Source organism: Ascidiella aspersa, chromosome 9 (assembly GCF_963924565.1).
Source record: "Ascidiella aspersa chromosome 9, kaAscAspe10.2, whole genome shotgun sequence".
NCBI classification, from domain to species: domain Eukaryota; kingdom Metazoa; phylum Chordata; class Ascidiacea; order Phlebobranchia; family Ascidiidae; genus Ascidiella; species Ascidiella aspersa.
In genome coordinates this window covers 25,393,171-25,409,427 of record NC_139455.1, presented here as the reverse complement: position 1 = coordinate 25,409,427, position 16,257 = coordinate 25,393,171, and the positions used below count along the sequence as shown (strand labels likewise).

General features: G+C 35.3%; 2 protein-coding genes across 2 annotated transcripts in view; one reads left to right on the top strand and one right to left on the bottom strand.

Annotated features, from left to right (window-relative positions):
* Positions 1–234: 234 nt before the first annotated feature.
* LOC146134632 (long-chain specific acyl-CoA dehydrogenase, mitochondrial-like) lies at positions 235–5,108 on the bottom strand. Its single transcript, XM_083396631.1, has 4 exons — positions 4,520–5,108; positions 3,084–3,305; positions 1,967–2,227; positions 235–787 (listed from the first exon to the last, which is right to left on the bottom strand). Exons 1-4 carry the CDS (start codon positions 5,060–5,062, stop codon positions 515–517), a joined length of 1,299 nt encoding a protein of 432 aa, XP_083252757.1. The 5' UTR covers positions 5,063–5,108; the 3' UTR covers positions 235–514.
* Positions 5,109–6,690: 1,582 nt separating this feature from the next.
* Positions 6,691–16,257, top strand: part of LOC146134631 (uncharacterized) — a 48,823-nt gene continuing 39,256 nt past the window's right edge. The window contains exons 1-8 of the mRNA XM_083397247.1: positions 6,691–6,826; positions 6,913–6,998; positions 7,950–8,016; positions 8,458–8,579; positions 8,934–9,032; positions 9,603–9,696; positions 10,431–10,532; positions 11,268–12,197. Of these exons, the coding sequence (XP_083253373.1) occupies positions 6,799–6,826; positions 6,913–6,998; positions 7,950–8,016; positions 8,458–8,579; positions 8,934–9,032; positions 9,603–9,696; positions 10,431–10,532; positions 11,268–12,197 (1,528 nt within the window). The 5' untranslated portion in view covers positions 6,691–6,798. The remainder of the gene's footprint in view (positions 6,827–6,912; positions 6,999–7,949; positions 8,017–8,457; positions 8,580–8,933; positions 9,033–9,602; positions 9,697–10,430; positions 10,533–11,267; positions 12,198–16,257) is intronic.

The following is a 16,257-nucleotide window of genomic DNA, read 5'->3' as shown; positions in this document are numbered from 1 at the left end:
ATTTATTTTATGGAGAACTTTCAAAGTTGTGTGGTGACAAAACAGCCTTGTCTTGTCTTTCGAGCATTTTCGCAATTAGTTATTTTGCTATGGAAATAAACTCATTTTGTTTGCCACATTAACAAAAAAACTGGATTTTAAAAGGGTTAAAGATAAAACTTTAAAGAAACATGCCCTGTTTATTTCTTCCTAGCATAGGCTTAGTTACTTGGTATTTCACCATTCGTGTTTAATTTCTGAATTATTTTTATTTGAACTCAAGAAACGGAAGGTTAACAATTGCATTTACACATCTTGAAACAATTCGCGTAGTTTTTGGCTTTTAAAGCGGAATTTCATCAAAAGCAAAATTGAAAACGAAAACACAAAAACGGTGTCAGGAAAAAGTAACTACATAGATATATTATACGAGGCACGAAAAAAAGAACTTTGGTAATTTAGTAATTTAAACAAATTAAAATATATTGTATTTAAGCGACGCAAAATATTAAATCAAAAAGTCGGCCATTTTTGTTCAAGGATCCTTAAGAATCTGCCTGGAAATGAGCTCCTTCATAATCTCATTACTGCCGCCATATATAGTCTGAACACGTGCGTCCACATAAGCTTTAGAGATTGGGTATTCCCACATAAATCCCCAGCCCCCGTGCAGTTGCACACAGCGGTATGCAACCGTGTTGTTGAGCTCTGTAACGATGTACTTGGCCATCGAAGCGGTCGAGGAATCAAGTTTTCCCGAGTTGTGCAGAAGGTTGCATTGGTCGACGAAAGCGCGGGCTACAGCCGTCTGGAAAAACAACAACTTTTAAATAAAATCTAAGAATATCGAAGCCTATACAGAAGTAGGTTGCATTTTAAAGGTTTCGAATAATTCTTAGGATAATGGCTGGTGGTTGTAGTTAGAAGTAGAACGAATATCAAAGCACATACAGAAAAACATTTTGCGAACGTTTCGAATAAATTTTAAGATAATGGCTGGAGGTTGTAGTTAGACGTTGAATGAATATTAATAAGCAGGTATCATTTTGAACGTTTCGAATAATTCCTCATTCATTTTTACTACCAGTAATCAAAAACTATTACACCAAAAACAAGTTGTAAGTAAACTTTTCGTTAAGAGCAGGATAACAGGAACATTAAGGACTGGAGATAAAGAGCCCGAATGCTGTACAGATTAGAGCAGGATATCATATTTTTTTTATCAAGACAGCAAAATAGATGTGACTGATTTTTTTTACTCAGCAGCGCAGTTTTTTAAGTTTCATGCTAGGGACTTTGCTTAATTACAGGCCAAGTATTTCGACCCCTGCAATATCAAAATGAAGATTGCTTTGATGTTATTATGTCACGAATATCGCAACATCTGTTGTACCGGATATTAGGGCAAACAGTGAACAGTCAGAGACATTAACTGCGTCAAAGTTTTAGCGAGAAAAAACGTTTATTTTAGTGTTCAAATCGTGCACTCCCTTTTTTATTCTGTGAACATGAACTTTGCTTTATTGAAAATTTATTTCTGCGCACTAAATAAATTATTCTGTTCGCGTTTCGCGTGACACACCACCGATCAGTCTACCTGAACTAATAGAGAAAGGCTATTAAAAATAAATACATCCTGCGTTTACAGTCGACCAAGGCGCTAACAAGAGACGAAAAACAGCGTTCTGCGTTTGATTTCAGCTTCACATTAAATTAAGACGCGTGACCCAATTACATTAAAAACATTACCCCTCCTGACGAAATCGAACAAAAAATGATTTTAATAAAAATCTATGTCAAAAGAAACGTTTTCAATTTAGTCTGATAATGGCAGCAAGCCAGCAACAGTATTCATTGCAAAATAAACGAATACTTAATCGTAACGTCCACAATTTTAATAGAATCTGTGTCAGTTTTTAATTTAAGACAATCCTGATAGAAGCAGGTTTTACTGTTTTAGTAATCAACAACATTCAAGGTACTCTACCTCAGTTTTTATCTCAGCCAACTTGTGTTGAATGGTCTGAAGTTGCGAGAGCGTTTTCCCGAATGCTTTACGCTGCTTCACATAATCCCTGGTTTCTTCGAACATGAACTCGCAAGCCCCCATGCAAAGGTTAGCGATGAGCAAACGTTCCTGGGGTAGTTCCTGCATCAGCTGGTAGAAACCCTTGTTTACACCCGCTTCACCCCCGAGTACCGCGCTCGCTGGGAGACGACAATCCTCAAAAAACAGCTCCGCTGTGTCCTGCGCAAAAAATAAGATTTTTTTGTGTGCGTTTAAGTATTTAATTTACTTTAAATTTTCTTTCACAGTGACCCCTGAACTGTTTGAATTTCAATTATATATATATATATATTTTTAAAAGTTCTGTAAATTTATATAGTTGTTGTGAGAACAAAACCAGACGCAGAGTTTGGAGTGCTCAGGGTTCCAAGAATCCCTGGTAAAAACTTTAGGCGATCAGCCCCTTTAAAACAATGATAAATCTTAATGCAAAATAATACATATCCATGTTGATGCGTACACTTTTGAGGTTTCCACATAAATTCCGACATTTAGTCAATAGTTTAACCCAACTTAAAATACATTTTAACTCTTTCACAACTGCATGTAAATCTCTACATATGTTTTAGTAGGCATTTTGTGCGAATATATGGCAAAACTTTATGCACCTTTGTGAAAAACAAAAGTCCTTTAATCTGTTTTTGTAAAGTTGTCTGGGGTATAATATCGCATAATTTTACGATTTCCTTTTTTTTTGAAAAAAGTGATTTATTTTTTCCACGGAAATCCTCAAAATTCATTTCCTGTGTTTTGGCAATAATAATATTTTTTTATGATTTTATAATTTCTAACATTGTATGATCTTTTTATCTACAGAAATCCTCAAAATTGCCTTATATTTTTTTAAGAAAATGGGTTTAACAATATTATTATAGGATTTTATTTTTTTTAATTTTAATTAAGTGTTTTCTTTAAGGAAATACTTAAATTTATCCACTTGTGTCTTTGGTACCTAATGACGATATTATTTTAGAATTTCATATTTTTGTAAATATAATTCTATTTTTCTTTTAAGGCAATCCTTAAAATCACCCACCTGTGCTTTCAAACCCATTTTCTTGAGTTTCTTTCCTTTGATGAAACCAGGATTATCGCCATCAACCAGAAACAGACTGATCCCGTGCGCCGCAGACTTTGCAGTTTTGTCGGTGATCGCTACGACGATGACGACATCACACATGTAACCGTTGGTGATGAACACTTTGCTGCCATTTAAGATCCAGTCGTCGCCGTCACGCTTGGCAAAAGTGCGGACACCCTGGAATATTACATAAAATTTCATTGACCCTTGGGAATTACTGAAACCTACATATACACAATGTGTATTGTTGATTAAGTCCATCTGGAAAATCTAGAGTCATACTAGCTAACAATAACGGCACCCATTAATACTACACAAGTGCCTTCAAGGAGGTGTACAGAAATTAGTCAGCCTGATAAGGATTGTAATGCAAGCAAGGGTAGGTTAGAAACACTTTTCCCTTGAGAAATAATGTTACTTTTTGAAATACATTATGAGCCAATATTCACATGTATAATAAGTTAAACTTAAAACTGCAAAAAATTGAAGTGATATTATTTTAGGTGGCTAAATATAAAAGTATCTGATTGACGAATTTTGATACACAGCAAGGAAAAATTGAGCAGTTGAATGAATGATGTTTTTAGTCTAAATACAATCTTTAAATACAAGCAAAATCTTGTTATACGGACAGAATTATTTGTGATGATGAACAGGTCAAACTATGCCGTAACCATATGTATTTATGTTAACTGAAATGTTTTCAAACGTAGATAGAAAGGTGGCAAAATTATAAATGTAGCTGGTTTAAAAGGTTTTATACACATTAAGGGGAAATGATCCAGTTAATTTTTTGTCAATCTAAAACAAAATTTTGTAAACCATAAGCCAGGTCCTGTTATACAGACAGAATTTTGGTTTTGTAATTAAGGGTAGGTTAAACCATTTTAAAACAACATTTTTATATAATTGCATTAAAATGTTTTTAAAATCAGTCTTATTTCCCAACAGTTTTACTAAAAATTACATGCATTGAATAGTTAAAATAACATATGTAAAGCTAGGGAAATAAATCACACTGAATGATGATTTACGGGGCATAACTATAAAAGCTGTTTTATGTAGTTCTAGGGAAAAATTAAACAGTTGAATGAATTTTTATCCTTGTAAAAATCAAATTGTACAGACAAGTTTTGTTATATATAATAACTAGGAACATATTTCATTCAATAATAGAATGTTTTTAAACTGTGTACCATGACTGACAGTTCTGAGCCTTTAATTGCTGAAAACAAATGTAATGTTCGTTAAAAACATTGACATTTAAATTAGATAGAAATCTAGTGACAGAGGATTCAGCTACAAGTCAATTAAGGGACAATTGCTTGCACTTGGCATTTGCATAGCGTGACAAACTTTACAGAACGAATGTGAGAAATAATTTTAATTGCCTGCAAATCACTTCCTGCCCCTGGCTCCGTCATTGCAATCGCTCCGATCTTGCGACCAGCCGTCATCTCAGGAATGTAGTGTGCGATTTGTTCGGGGCTGCCGTACTTCACGATGTATGGCATCACGATGTCCGAATGAAGAGCAAATCCTGGCCCGGAGCAGTTGGTGTAGGCCTGCTCTTCATGCACGATGGCAGCAGAGAGCCAGTCTCCACCGATTCCTCCGTGGTCCGCTGAGATATTAACCCCCAAAAGTCCCATTTCCCCGGCTTTTTGCCAGACTTCTTTGCTAACATTGCCCGCTTCCTCCCATTCTGCGTGGTAAGGTACGACCTCCTCGTTGAAGAATTTGCGACAGGACTCGCGGTACATGTCGTGGTCCTCGTTGAAGATGTTCCGGGTTCCTATGTCAGTGAACCGGCCCGATTGGTATCCCTCCAATCGCGAGGTTTGCATTGCGCTGCTCGACGAGCTAAACGCCCTCATAAAGTGCGAACCTCTGGCTTTGCAAGCCGAACGCAAAAGAGACAATGGAGCAGCCATTACTTTGTGTTAATCAGTTAAACAAAATAACAAAACAAAAACAGTACCAAACTATCTGAAACAATAAATCGAAATATAAACTGAGCTAGAGTTTTAGCCTAAATTTTACGTTTGGAAGCCAGTCTAGAACCTACCACTCGTTTAAACAAATATTAAATCAACGCATATTATTTTGGTTAAGAGTCTGGTTAGTTTCGGGTTCGGATGGGTCTTGTAATATTATATTTATTCACTCAGTTTTGACAACTGGTTTGGTTACATAAAAAAACTAATGCTGACCCCAATTGCATTCTCGTGCCTTCCTGCTAGAGATCTTTGGAGTAGAATTGCTTGATCTTGGCGTAGGATTTCAGCCGAAAAAAATTTTGGTGTAAATCTTTGGCAACCACAAATTATGATTGCAGTCAGGATGTCAACCATTCTACACCAGTCAAAAATATAGTAAAATTTCAATCATACTTCAACTAACTAAACATTATTTGTCCATAATACACAAGACAAAATTTTAAGCTAATTCTCCAAAAACACAGGAATGACTTTTTTTCTTTAATTCAGTCCACGGTTCGTTTGCACATTGTTGATATTTAAAGGCTACAAGGTACAAATCTTTTTCTACTAAACTTCTCACAGCATATGCACATTAAAATACCTTTTACCTATAAATGTATAGAATATTGTACATAATAACATATACAAAACCTTCTAACATTTTAACTACTATAACATGATACCAATTGGACCCAAAGCGTATTCGTTTATGACGCCTACTTTGTAGTCAAAGGAAGGCAGCAATGTCACTAAGCAAAGTTTAAAGTCCACATTAAAAACACCGAAACGCACAGTTAAAATATTTGCGGGGTGCGGTCTAAAATTACTACGCTAAAAAGAAAATTGACCCACTATTGAACAATAAATCGTGCTTTTAACGTGTTTTACAGCGCAGTTACATTTACTACACACAGGAAAACCTATTTGCGCCGTAAACTCGTTTTAAGAAGCAGTCTAATACCGTATTGGGGTTTGTGCCAGTTTTTATTGACTATAATGAAGTTTTTTTTTAAAGTACGGAATGCGAAGTTTTACAATTTGGAAATTATATTTCATTAGTAGATAATAACACATTAATACATACCACCTACTTCATAATTTTTTACTTTAAATAAATATCATATAGCTTGCAGGCTTTAAACAAAACTTTTTGAAAAGCTTTTGCAAATTGATTAGTATTTTTAAACACTGTTGCTTTTAACGCGGAAATTAAAACAAAATTACAAGACTTTACCCTTGCAACGAAAGAAATAAAACTACCAAGGTTACTCAAGCAGCAAATTTTCCGACAGAAAAAATGCTGCGTCAATCAAATTGAACGATGACATCATCGCTTATAAAACGTCAAAATAAAATTATATAAGCCCGCAAAACGCAATCGTCGCAAATTTTAAAACAACTACAACAACATTAAACATTCAACAACGTCATAAGGCAAAAATGACGGAAGTAAAACTTGTTTTTTGGGTAATATAGAGGTTTATTTGATGGTCTGATTTGAATTTATACTGCCCTTTAGCGGCAGAATTCTAGCGCCAACGTTGCAAATGGCCTTTTGCAAAAATTGCCTTTTTCGGTGGCGACTTAACCTTGCTTGGGGTCTTACTTTTCGCCAAAATTTTCCGGCCGGAATGTGGTAATTATGACGGGCGAGGCCAGCTAAAAATGCGCCAGGCCTTTTTGTCGAAATGGAAACTCGTTCCGGCGGATTTGGCGGTACGTAAGTGAGGTTGTAATCCGCAATTCGTTTATTCTGAAAATCGACCGGTTACTGAAAAAAAAAAATGTTTTCTCGTTTAAAGGTGAAGGTTTTTTGGAGGAAGAAATTAAGAATTTTGACTTTGATGAACACGAAACGAGCTGGTTAAATCAGGACCCGCTTCAAAAGGTTGGTAACTTTGCTATTTACCCCGAAATTCATTTTTATTAAACCTAAATGCTCAATTTTGACTCTGTCCATTGTGAGCAACGTTTTTATCACTATGCAAGGATGAATCTCTGTTTAAAATACAACAAAATAAAAATAGTGTGAAGTCTTCTTGTATTGCAATAAACTGCGCTGGTCTAAAATTCTAACACTATGGAAACAATTATTAAATCAACACACAAAATTAGTATTAGGGTGTCGGTTAGCGTTGGGCGAGGGTCACTGTGGAAAGTATGGCAAGTGCACCCGCGAGATTTTGTCAACCTTTTAAAAGTGCACACCGAATATTTAAAACGCTTGTGCGGAATACGTTCAGTGCAATGTATGCAATACAGAGTGCATCAGAAAAGCATAAAGTGCATTTTGACCTTTGTTGCACCCGGTCACCCGGATTTTTTCGGCAGTGCACCCGCAAGTTCTCGTTGCGATCTGCCATACTTTCCAGCGGTGGGTGAGGGGGCTTAAGTATTATTGTATTTATTATATAATAATATTGCTTACCCAAACGCTAACTTAAATGTTGTTCGCGGTGATTTCAGACTAGCAACCAATAAACTTGTTCAAACAAACTTTTATCCTAATCATTTTTTTGTAAAAAAGATATTGTCAGTGTTACCCCAGTTTGCATTCTGTAGCAGGCACACCCCTGATTTAGTAAATTTGACTCAAGTTGGGGTTCTGAACAAACCTTTTCTACACCTGCACACCTAAAAGTTTGTTGCTGGGCACTTGAAATCTCTTGCCAAGGTTTTTGTGCAAAAAAGTTATAAAAACTGAACCACTTTTCCAATAAAACTACAAGTAGAGTGCTATTTTTATTATCTGGCCAATGTTTTGTGGGTAAACAAACTCTTCATATTTTTATTGATATCATCTTTAATGTTTTAAAATATGAACTTTAATATACAACAGACTGGAGAAGAAGATATAGCAAGAAGTGTCAGCAAAGATGCTTTCACAGATTCATATACTGCCCTGGGTAAGTTTTGCCTATCAAATACAAGATGTCTCTCTTAAAATAATATTTCTTTCAGTTTATTTTTCAAAACCAATTTTTGTAAGCCCCAAACCAATCGATGTAAATACACAATTTATATTGCTATATTCATACCGATATAACAACCATTAGGAAAAACTACAAGAGCCTTATTCAATAGAAATTCAATTGTTCACAACTTTCGATTGACTATTGTTATCGTTGGGTGGAATGGAGGAAGGCTTCTCATTGAATATAAAAACACTGAAGATATTCAATGGATAAAACGAAATACATCCCACTATTGTTCTTTTTTTAGGAATTTAACATTGTCACAAAGTTATATTTGAAAAATCTGGTATCTGTGACTTTTATTTTTTAATACCTTTTGTATAAAACAAAAGCATCTGTGCAGTTATTTTTTACAATAAAATTATTTCTCAGTTTTCGACGACAAATCTCGCCAAGAGAAAATTACAAATGCGAATAACTCATCTGTTTCGCTGATTGATTTGGAGGAAATTGGAATTAACGACGACAGCTTTTTGTGCTCTGATAAACTACAAGTAAGTAATTTCGGCCACCTATTGTTAAATTACTTTTATTTAGTCTGATAATTTTTACAATGTAATGATTTGATTTCTGACGAGAATCCATTTTTTGTTCTCTTTAAGTAATTGAGGGTCACCATCTGTAATGTTGCAATATTAACTGAAATTTAAAAATATTTAATCATTCCATCTCTTTGCTTGCGTTATGCCATACCTTGCTTAATTTTCATGTGAAAAATTATGATTTGCATTTCCACCATTATGTTTGTGGCTGATAACAAAAACTGAAGAACTTGTTCAACCAATGATTAAAAGGTTTTCAAAATTTGTAAGGATAGTTTTTAGAATTGTACATGCATTTTTTTGCAGAAGGCCGCACCCCAAAATGACCTGCGTGCCTCGCCGATCCCATTTGCAACAGGAATGGATGAATGTGTCACTAAAACACCAACTACTGCCAGTCAAAAGGTTGGACACTTATGTCTACAAAACTTTTATAAATAATCTGATACACTGTTTAAATCAGAGGTTCTTAAACTGAGGTCTGTTCACCCCTTTATGTGGCTTAGGTTTTGGGGTCTATGAAGGTTAACTACAATATTGGTGTATAATTTGAAAATCAAATCAATTTTTTTAAATTTATGAAAGTTAATTGGGCGCCTTAATTGTATTTATATTTTACTTGAGTTTCACATTTGTTGGCTTGCCAAAAGCAGGTTTCTTATGTCTATTTGTTTTATGACGTCAATTTTGATATCATCTATTAAAATTCCATGTCGACCCTAAACATTTTTAGGGGTCCCCTTTTTAAAAAAGACAGCCATTTCATTTTGATACATCTCTCTCTGTTTTTCAGTGTTAAAGAAAAAATTGCACATAGCTTTTTAATTCTTTTATATTCGGCTTTATTATTTTTACGCTGATACCATGAGCTATTTCTCTAAACTGAAAATATGCCAATGAACAGGATATCTCAATTCCAACCTTATTAATACAATGGTTTTGATGATGTAATATGAAATAAAAGCCCTTTTTTAGTTCCAAGTATCTTCACCATTCCAAGCATCGGGACCCGAAGGCAGAAAACGTCCGTTTTCAATTTCCTCGACTTCAGCTTCACCAATTGCAGCAGGTAAAGGTTCTGCTCGACTGTATTTTTTGCTTTATATTTGAAATCCTGCATTTAATTATTTGTAGTTAACCCATGTAGCTTAAGGGTGACATTGCCGATTTTATTTTCTGCTTTGTGTTGCAAATTTATTTGTTTTTCAATAACTTATAGTTACACTATGTAGGTAACTAGGGTGACATTGCTAGAATCACCTGAGATTTTTTTTCTGCTGTACTTGTAAAAAAAAGAGGTATTACATTTTCATTAATTTCGCTAAATTTTTATATATGGCTAACAATAGGGAAATGATCCTTTTTTTTAAATATAGAACATTTAGAATCAAACTATTTTTATTGATTTTGGTGGATATTTGGTTTGATTGTGGTTAGAACCTGGGATTTTTTCCTAACTATCAATTTTAAAATATTTAAAGTTTAAAGTTGCTTGTAGTTATTATCAAATAAATTTCAAGTATCTTCAAGTCTGTTTCGGGAAAACAATTCAATAAATATTCTTTTTTTTTTATTATGGTGTAAAATTTCAAGGTATTTTTTTAAGTGTAGTGTTAAATGACCACCCCCTAATTATGGTGTCAAATTTCTGAGGGCTTACATTGTAGTAGCAAATCCTATTGCTTTGCTGCCTACATTGAGCTTATCCTGTTTTTCGGATCAATTTTCATTCATGCTTTGTAATTTAGCTTCGCTGCTTGCAAGCTTTTAAAATATTCATGCGCAGTGCATGTGGTTGCCTAGGTAACGTGATTGCATCAACGCCTTTCCACGGAAGGGTCTTGTCATCTTTGTCGGAGATCTACGAGAATCCTGTTAACGTCACTTATCATTTAGAGGAAAATGGTAAATAGATGTCGGTAGCTTTGAAAATTTGTCATAGTTTAAAAAACTGAATTTTTAAATATTGTAGAAATAGGCATAAAAGTTTGTGTTGCTGCAAAAATGCTTCGCTTATAGCATTTTAGTCTTTTGTCTTGTGCAATCATTGCTGCTAATTTAAAGTTATGTCTTGATTGCAATGTTTTATTGAAATCTGTGTTTAATATTATTGTATTAAAAAATAGATTTAATTTTGTTTTCCGCCTTGATTTATTATTGCTAGGCCCCAAACTACTTACTATTTACACCATTTACTTTATAGCCATCTAAATATTAGCTCCTGGTTTGTAAACCTGATACTTGACAATTTTTTGTGCCTAAAGTATTTCCCCCACAAGGGATACCTGATGCCAATTGGTAGTATAGGTACTTGTCCGTAGTAGCGCAGTATTGGTGCACCAAATTAATAAGAATTCTGACTTGATGTGTGTATATGAAAAGTTTTTTACCTTAAAAGTAACATTTAATCCAAAAACAGTGGTTGAAAGAAAATGCTTCTTTACCTATACCATTGTATTTTATTTTTGAACATATTTACGCCACCATTTTGGACCAGTTTGCTTTAGTTTTGTCAAATTTTTAGTTATCATTTGTGAAATAACATGTCAAGCATGGGACGTCCCTAGCCTGGTTGTATGATTACTGAAAACTTTAAGGTTTTGTTTAAATTTATAAACATAACACGTTTCGTCCTTACAGCTTTTGACAGCGGCGCACAAGCAGCGTCATCAGAGCCTTCAGCAGAAAAACAAAACTCAACCTTTTCCAAGAAAGCAAACCGCACAGAAACGAACAAACAACCCAACATCGCTACTGGCAAGAGCCTAAACTCAACGTACACTGCCCCAAGTGATCAAAAACCTGCCACTGACAGCCATAACTCTACCTACAACGCCTCTAAGACGAGCAACAATGCAAAAGGCGACAGCCATAATTCAACGTATAACGCTTCTGGTCCACAAAAATCGGGTTTGCAGCCAAAAAGCGCCCATAATTCCACCTACACTGCACCAGCAAGTGAAAAACGCTCCCAGAATGTAAAGAATCGCGCACATAATTCTACATACAACGCTGATGCTTGCCAAACGCAGCCAGATTGCCATAACTCCACCTACAATGCGCCAAATCCTTCTGGAGTTAACCCAAAGGACCACAACTCCACGTATAACGCACCTAATTCAACTAACAACCCACAAAATACACCAAAATACTGTAACACCACTTACAACGCCCAGAATTTGCCTGGTGCCACTTCTAAAGACCACAATTCCACATACAACGCACCAAATCCTTCATCAAAAGACCACAACTCCACCTATAACTCCGACCATTGCCAGAATCCTACGCCAAGCAGTAAAAACACTCAGTGCAATGAAACGTTCAACACCGAATCTTGCCCCAAAACTTCGCAACAAAACGCACACAACGCTACATTCGACAAAGTCGAATCTAAAGCTGGGAATTCTACTTTCTGTAAGGACGTTGTTGCTTCTTTGAGCAAAAGCGCAGACTGTGTGGAGGAAATCCACAGCCAACTGACCGACACTGGGGTTATGATGCCAGAAGAAACACCGCCTCATGAAGATCATAAACGCCACAACGGAAGCTATACCAGCCAGAAAACATGTGGTAAGTTTGGTTTTAAGTTTAAAAATCAAATAAAAGTCTTGCTTAAAATACACCAAAAGAACGTCTTAAAAATAATTCAACAGGTTGTGTCAAATTGCGTGCATTCGTTGTAAGTTTGCTTTAGGTGGTAAAATAGGGATACTTTTTATGCAAGTATTGTAGACTTACTTTCTTATTTTAGTAAGTCGAGTTTTAAGCAAGGTCTATGATGTGGATGTCGACGCGTTGTCTGGAGTTTTATTAAATTTGTTTTAAAGAAGAATAAGACACGCAAATCAGTCTAGGAATGTTTATTTTCCAGGCCGTTTAAGCAATAGTTGCCGCGACTTTATTGCGTATACCTGTATCGCGGTAACGCCATCAAAACATTTATACAATGTTTGTTAGTCTAATAAATTTAAACTTTACATCCAATGAGAACCTTGTTGTTTGTAAATTAAAATATGTGTGGCACTTTTGTATGATTACCTCTAAAGATCGTTAACTTGAAAGTTCTAAGTTTTAACTTGTAAATGCGAGGCCATAGTTAAACAAAGTGGTAAAATATTTTAGCACTGTAAAAGAAGATTTATTTTCTGCCGAAGAAGTTAGTTAACAAGTTTAGGTAATTTGAGATTGGTTCTGAGAATCAACACTTGAGAAAATTGCTAATACAATATAAACACATTACTCAGAAGTCAGAGTATTTCAAACTAATTTATGCTAATTTGGTATGTTATGTTAAATTACGAAAGTTTAGTGAAGTGAATTGGGTCGCCAAAGCTTCGCCAAGTATTTAGTTCGCCGTGTGAAAATAATTGCGAAACACTGCCTTCAACTAACCGTAGCATTACTGGCAAGGATGTTATTGAACTGACCAAGCTCGTTGGTTTTGAATTCAACTGAATTCCAACGCCTCAATTGAAATTAACAAAGATTCCAACGCTCCAATGGAACTCTATACCTTGCCGCAGCTCCCCTAAGGTTAATTATAAATCGGGTCGCTTAATGCGATTAAGCAGCAGTAGCTTTGTATGGATAACAATAACATCGTGCATTAAGCCTCCAATAACAATGGACAAACGTGCAGTTACCGCAAATAGGTGAATGCTGGTGCTTTATTGTTATTGCTGTTTAGTACCGGTTGGGGTCGGCGCTAGCTTGGCTGGCAATGTTTGATTTGCAGACCCTCCAAAACTGGTGGGCGTTGCTAAGAGTATGCCTTGTTTAGTTGTAGTGTTGGCCTGTTGCAATTAAACAGCTTAGTGTTACGGGGATAACGCATTTTTGGAGGGCTTGTTAGTTTCTTGAAGTTATGTCTTAGTTAAGTCGTTGGTCGTAAGGTAAGTTAAAAAATACAAAATATTATTCTTTATTAATTTCATGGTTGTTTATTGCCCATTAGTTGCTAATAGAGCAACACTAGGTTCATCTAACGTAACTAATCACTTGTACATGTTTCTTTATGGTCATTGTTTTTAAGAGTCTTTACGATAAAAGCAGTATATTGCCGTTATTTAATTTGATTTTACAAGTAACGTTTGCCTAATCTGTGAATTTTATAAAGGTTTGATAAGAGTAAAAATTACGCATAACGTTATCAGTAATTGGTAGCTCATAAAAGTTTCCCAGGTATAAGTTTAGTTTCTTGAAAGCTTTTTTTAAGGCTCGATCGTAAGGTAAGTTTAGAATACAGATCGCAGTGAAATTTGACACCCCAGTCATAACTGCGGAAAAAGAGAGTATTCGTATTACCAATAGGCATACATACAAGCATTTTAGACTTAAATACGCACTATTCATTGCAAATTAATAATTTTGAAACATTACACATAGTTTGTCATGTGTTAAGGGTGTGATTGTAAAATGACTCTATTGATGTTCTGTTAAATGTGTGCCGCGAAAAATAGTAAAGATTTTTTTAGTGTGTCGCGATCCAAAAAAGTTTGGGAACCACTGCTTTTAAACATTAAGTGATGACCGTGTTAAAAAACGAAAAAAGCAATAAGAAAACGCCGAGTTGTAGTTGAAGATTACTGCCCAAGTCTTGTCTAGTAGCTTCGTGTTATCTTTCAAACTACGTCACTTCACACATTTAAAACCGCAAATTGCGCATTTCCAAACCAATCCAGTAAAAAACCTGCCCAACATTCAAGTTTTCCTCCCAATCTGCGTAATTTTTAACAGCGCATAGATGGAATGTAATTTCAATTCCCCTCCCTTAGTAACACAGACATAACACTCTCGTTTTGGAATATGTTGTCCCATTGGGAGTTTAAAGTGCAATGCTCAAAACCCGCAATGTATATAACCTACGCGAAGCCAAGAGCTTTCGGGTCCAGTTTGACTTTATGCTCTTGAGATTTGCGCTTTAAGTGATCGTGTTAACGGGTTAGAATCTCTCTAAGCCGGTTGTATGCTGTTTTTTGCCTACAGTCAGTAGGATTTTATTAAATTATGGCTTGTGCTTGTTATATATATTCAGTTTTGATATGAAGCTAAGGATTATGGATTGGAAAAGTAAGGTTTTATCTTAAAAAAGTTTATTTATAAGTTCTCCAAAAATGATATATTGCGCAAAATTGTAAACACTTTTAAATCTGTATTTTAACGTTTGTGTTATGAAAGCCATAACAGCATTGCGCTCCTAGGACGTAATACTGGGTTATGTGGGTTATTTGTACTGATTTTTTTTACTTTCCAACGTTTTAAAAATGTAAATGTCAATTTTTTTGTTATCACTGACGATAATTTGTCAAAAGCTAAATAGTATGTAGTTAAAATGTCAAAGCCTATAAGTAGTTATCATTTTGAACCGTTCGTATATCTCTTTATTCATTGATGTTCAAAATTTTCTACCTACTTGTCCAACCATTATGTCCATAATAATATGGTATCGGGGCTTCAACCAGTTGTGTATTTGCGTTTGGTAGAATTACGATAACACGGCTGGGTTTATGCGTGTGCCTTCTCGGAATCTAGTGTTTGCCGCGTTTTGCAGAGTATTCCCTTAAGGACGTCATTAGCTCTTAATGCTGCAAGACTATTTGCTACCTTAGGTAGCTCAGCACAGAGATAGCAACCATGAGTTCACCACAAACTAGGGGGCGTGATATTAGACGCGTCGCCAATACAGCAATACACACTGTTTGAATGTTAGTGTTTGATGCTATATATTTGCGTAATTAAAACGACATACTATGTCAATTTTTTTTTTTTTTGACTGGAGCAGGCAAAGAAGAAGAAATTAGACTACTGCAATTATTATAAGTATGTCGTAATCGTTGGTCAATTCTACTTCAGCAGTGTTAATCACTGTATATTCCAATGTGAATTGCCCAGCAAAACTGCTCGACGGGTAATTGAAGAAGTGTTCTTACAAATATCCTTATCCATTGAATCGTTAAAAGAACTCGCTATAGATTGTTTTTTTCTTTTTTGTAAACACATCAATTAATGTGGAATCATTCTATATAAACCTTACCCGAGATACTGTTTAATGCAATTAAAAGGCTTTTAAGTTTATTTACATTTACGTTATATATGGTCGGCTTTTTGCGTGGCCTCTGTCGTTTCGTTAGTCTGGGCAACATTAAGCTTTAAGCGTTGCATAGACTATCGAAGCATTGGAGGTTGAAATGCACTTTCATCGCCCGATATCATCAATAGGTTTCGATAATATCGGAGCCGAAACCCGACGGTCCGATAATTTTGATTAGGAGCCGCCACTAGGGTTGTGTTAGTGCCGATTTGATAGTAGGGTGGCGTCGGTCTCGATCCCAAACTAAATGGTTTAATCGTTTCTTACTTGGTTTTCGATCTAACTCTGCGTTATATATTAAATCAGGGGTTTTCAAACTTTTTTTACCGCGGACCCCTAAAAATTTTTTGACGTCGCGTGGACCACGATGGGCAAAATTTTCAAAAAATGACGTCATCAATTGACGTCACAATCCAAATAAACTTCATAAATCTGTTGATTTCGGTGTAAAAATTGTGAAAGTGAAATAGAGTCTTAATTCAGTGAGTGCAAAACCATTTGGTTTTTATTTAAACTACTTTCTTTGAAAAAAATATTACT

Excerpts from the sequence above, each read along its gene's own strand:
- LOC146134632 (XM_083396631.1), bottom strand. The coding sequence starts at position 5,062 with ATGGCTGCTCCATTGTCTCTTTTGCGTTCGGCTTGCAAAGCCAGAGGT. Across the intron at positions 2,228-3,083 it reads AAATGGGTTTGAAAGCACAG|GACACAGCGGAGCTGTTTTT; the intron begins GTGGGTGATTTT and ends TTTTTTGCGCAG. Across the intron at positions 788-1,966 it reads TGGCTGAGATAAAAACTGAG|ACGGCTGTAGCCCGCGCTTT; the intron begins GTAGAGTACCTT and ends TTGTTTTTCCAG.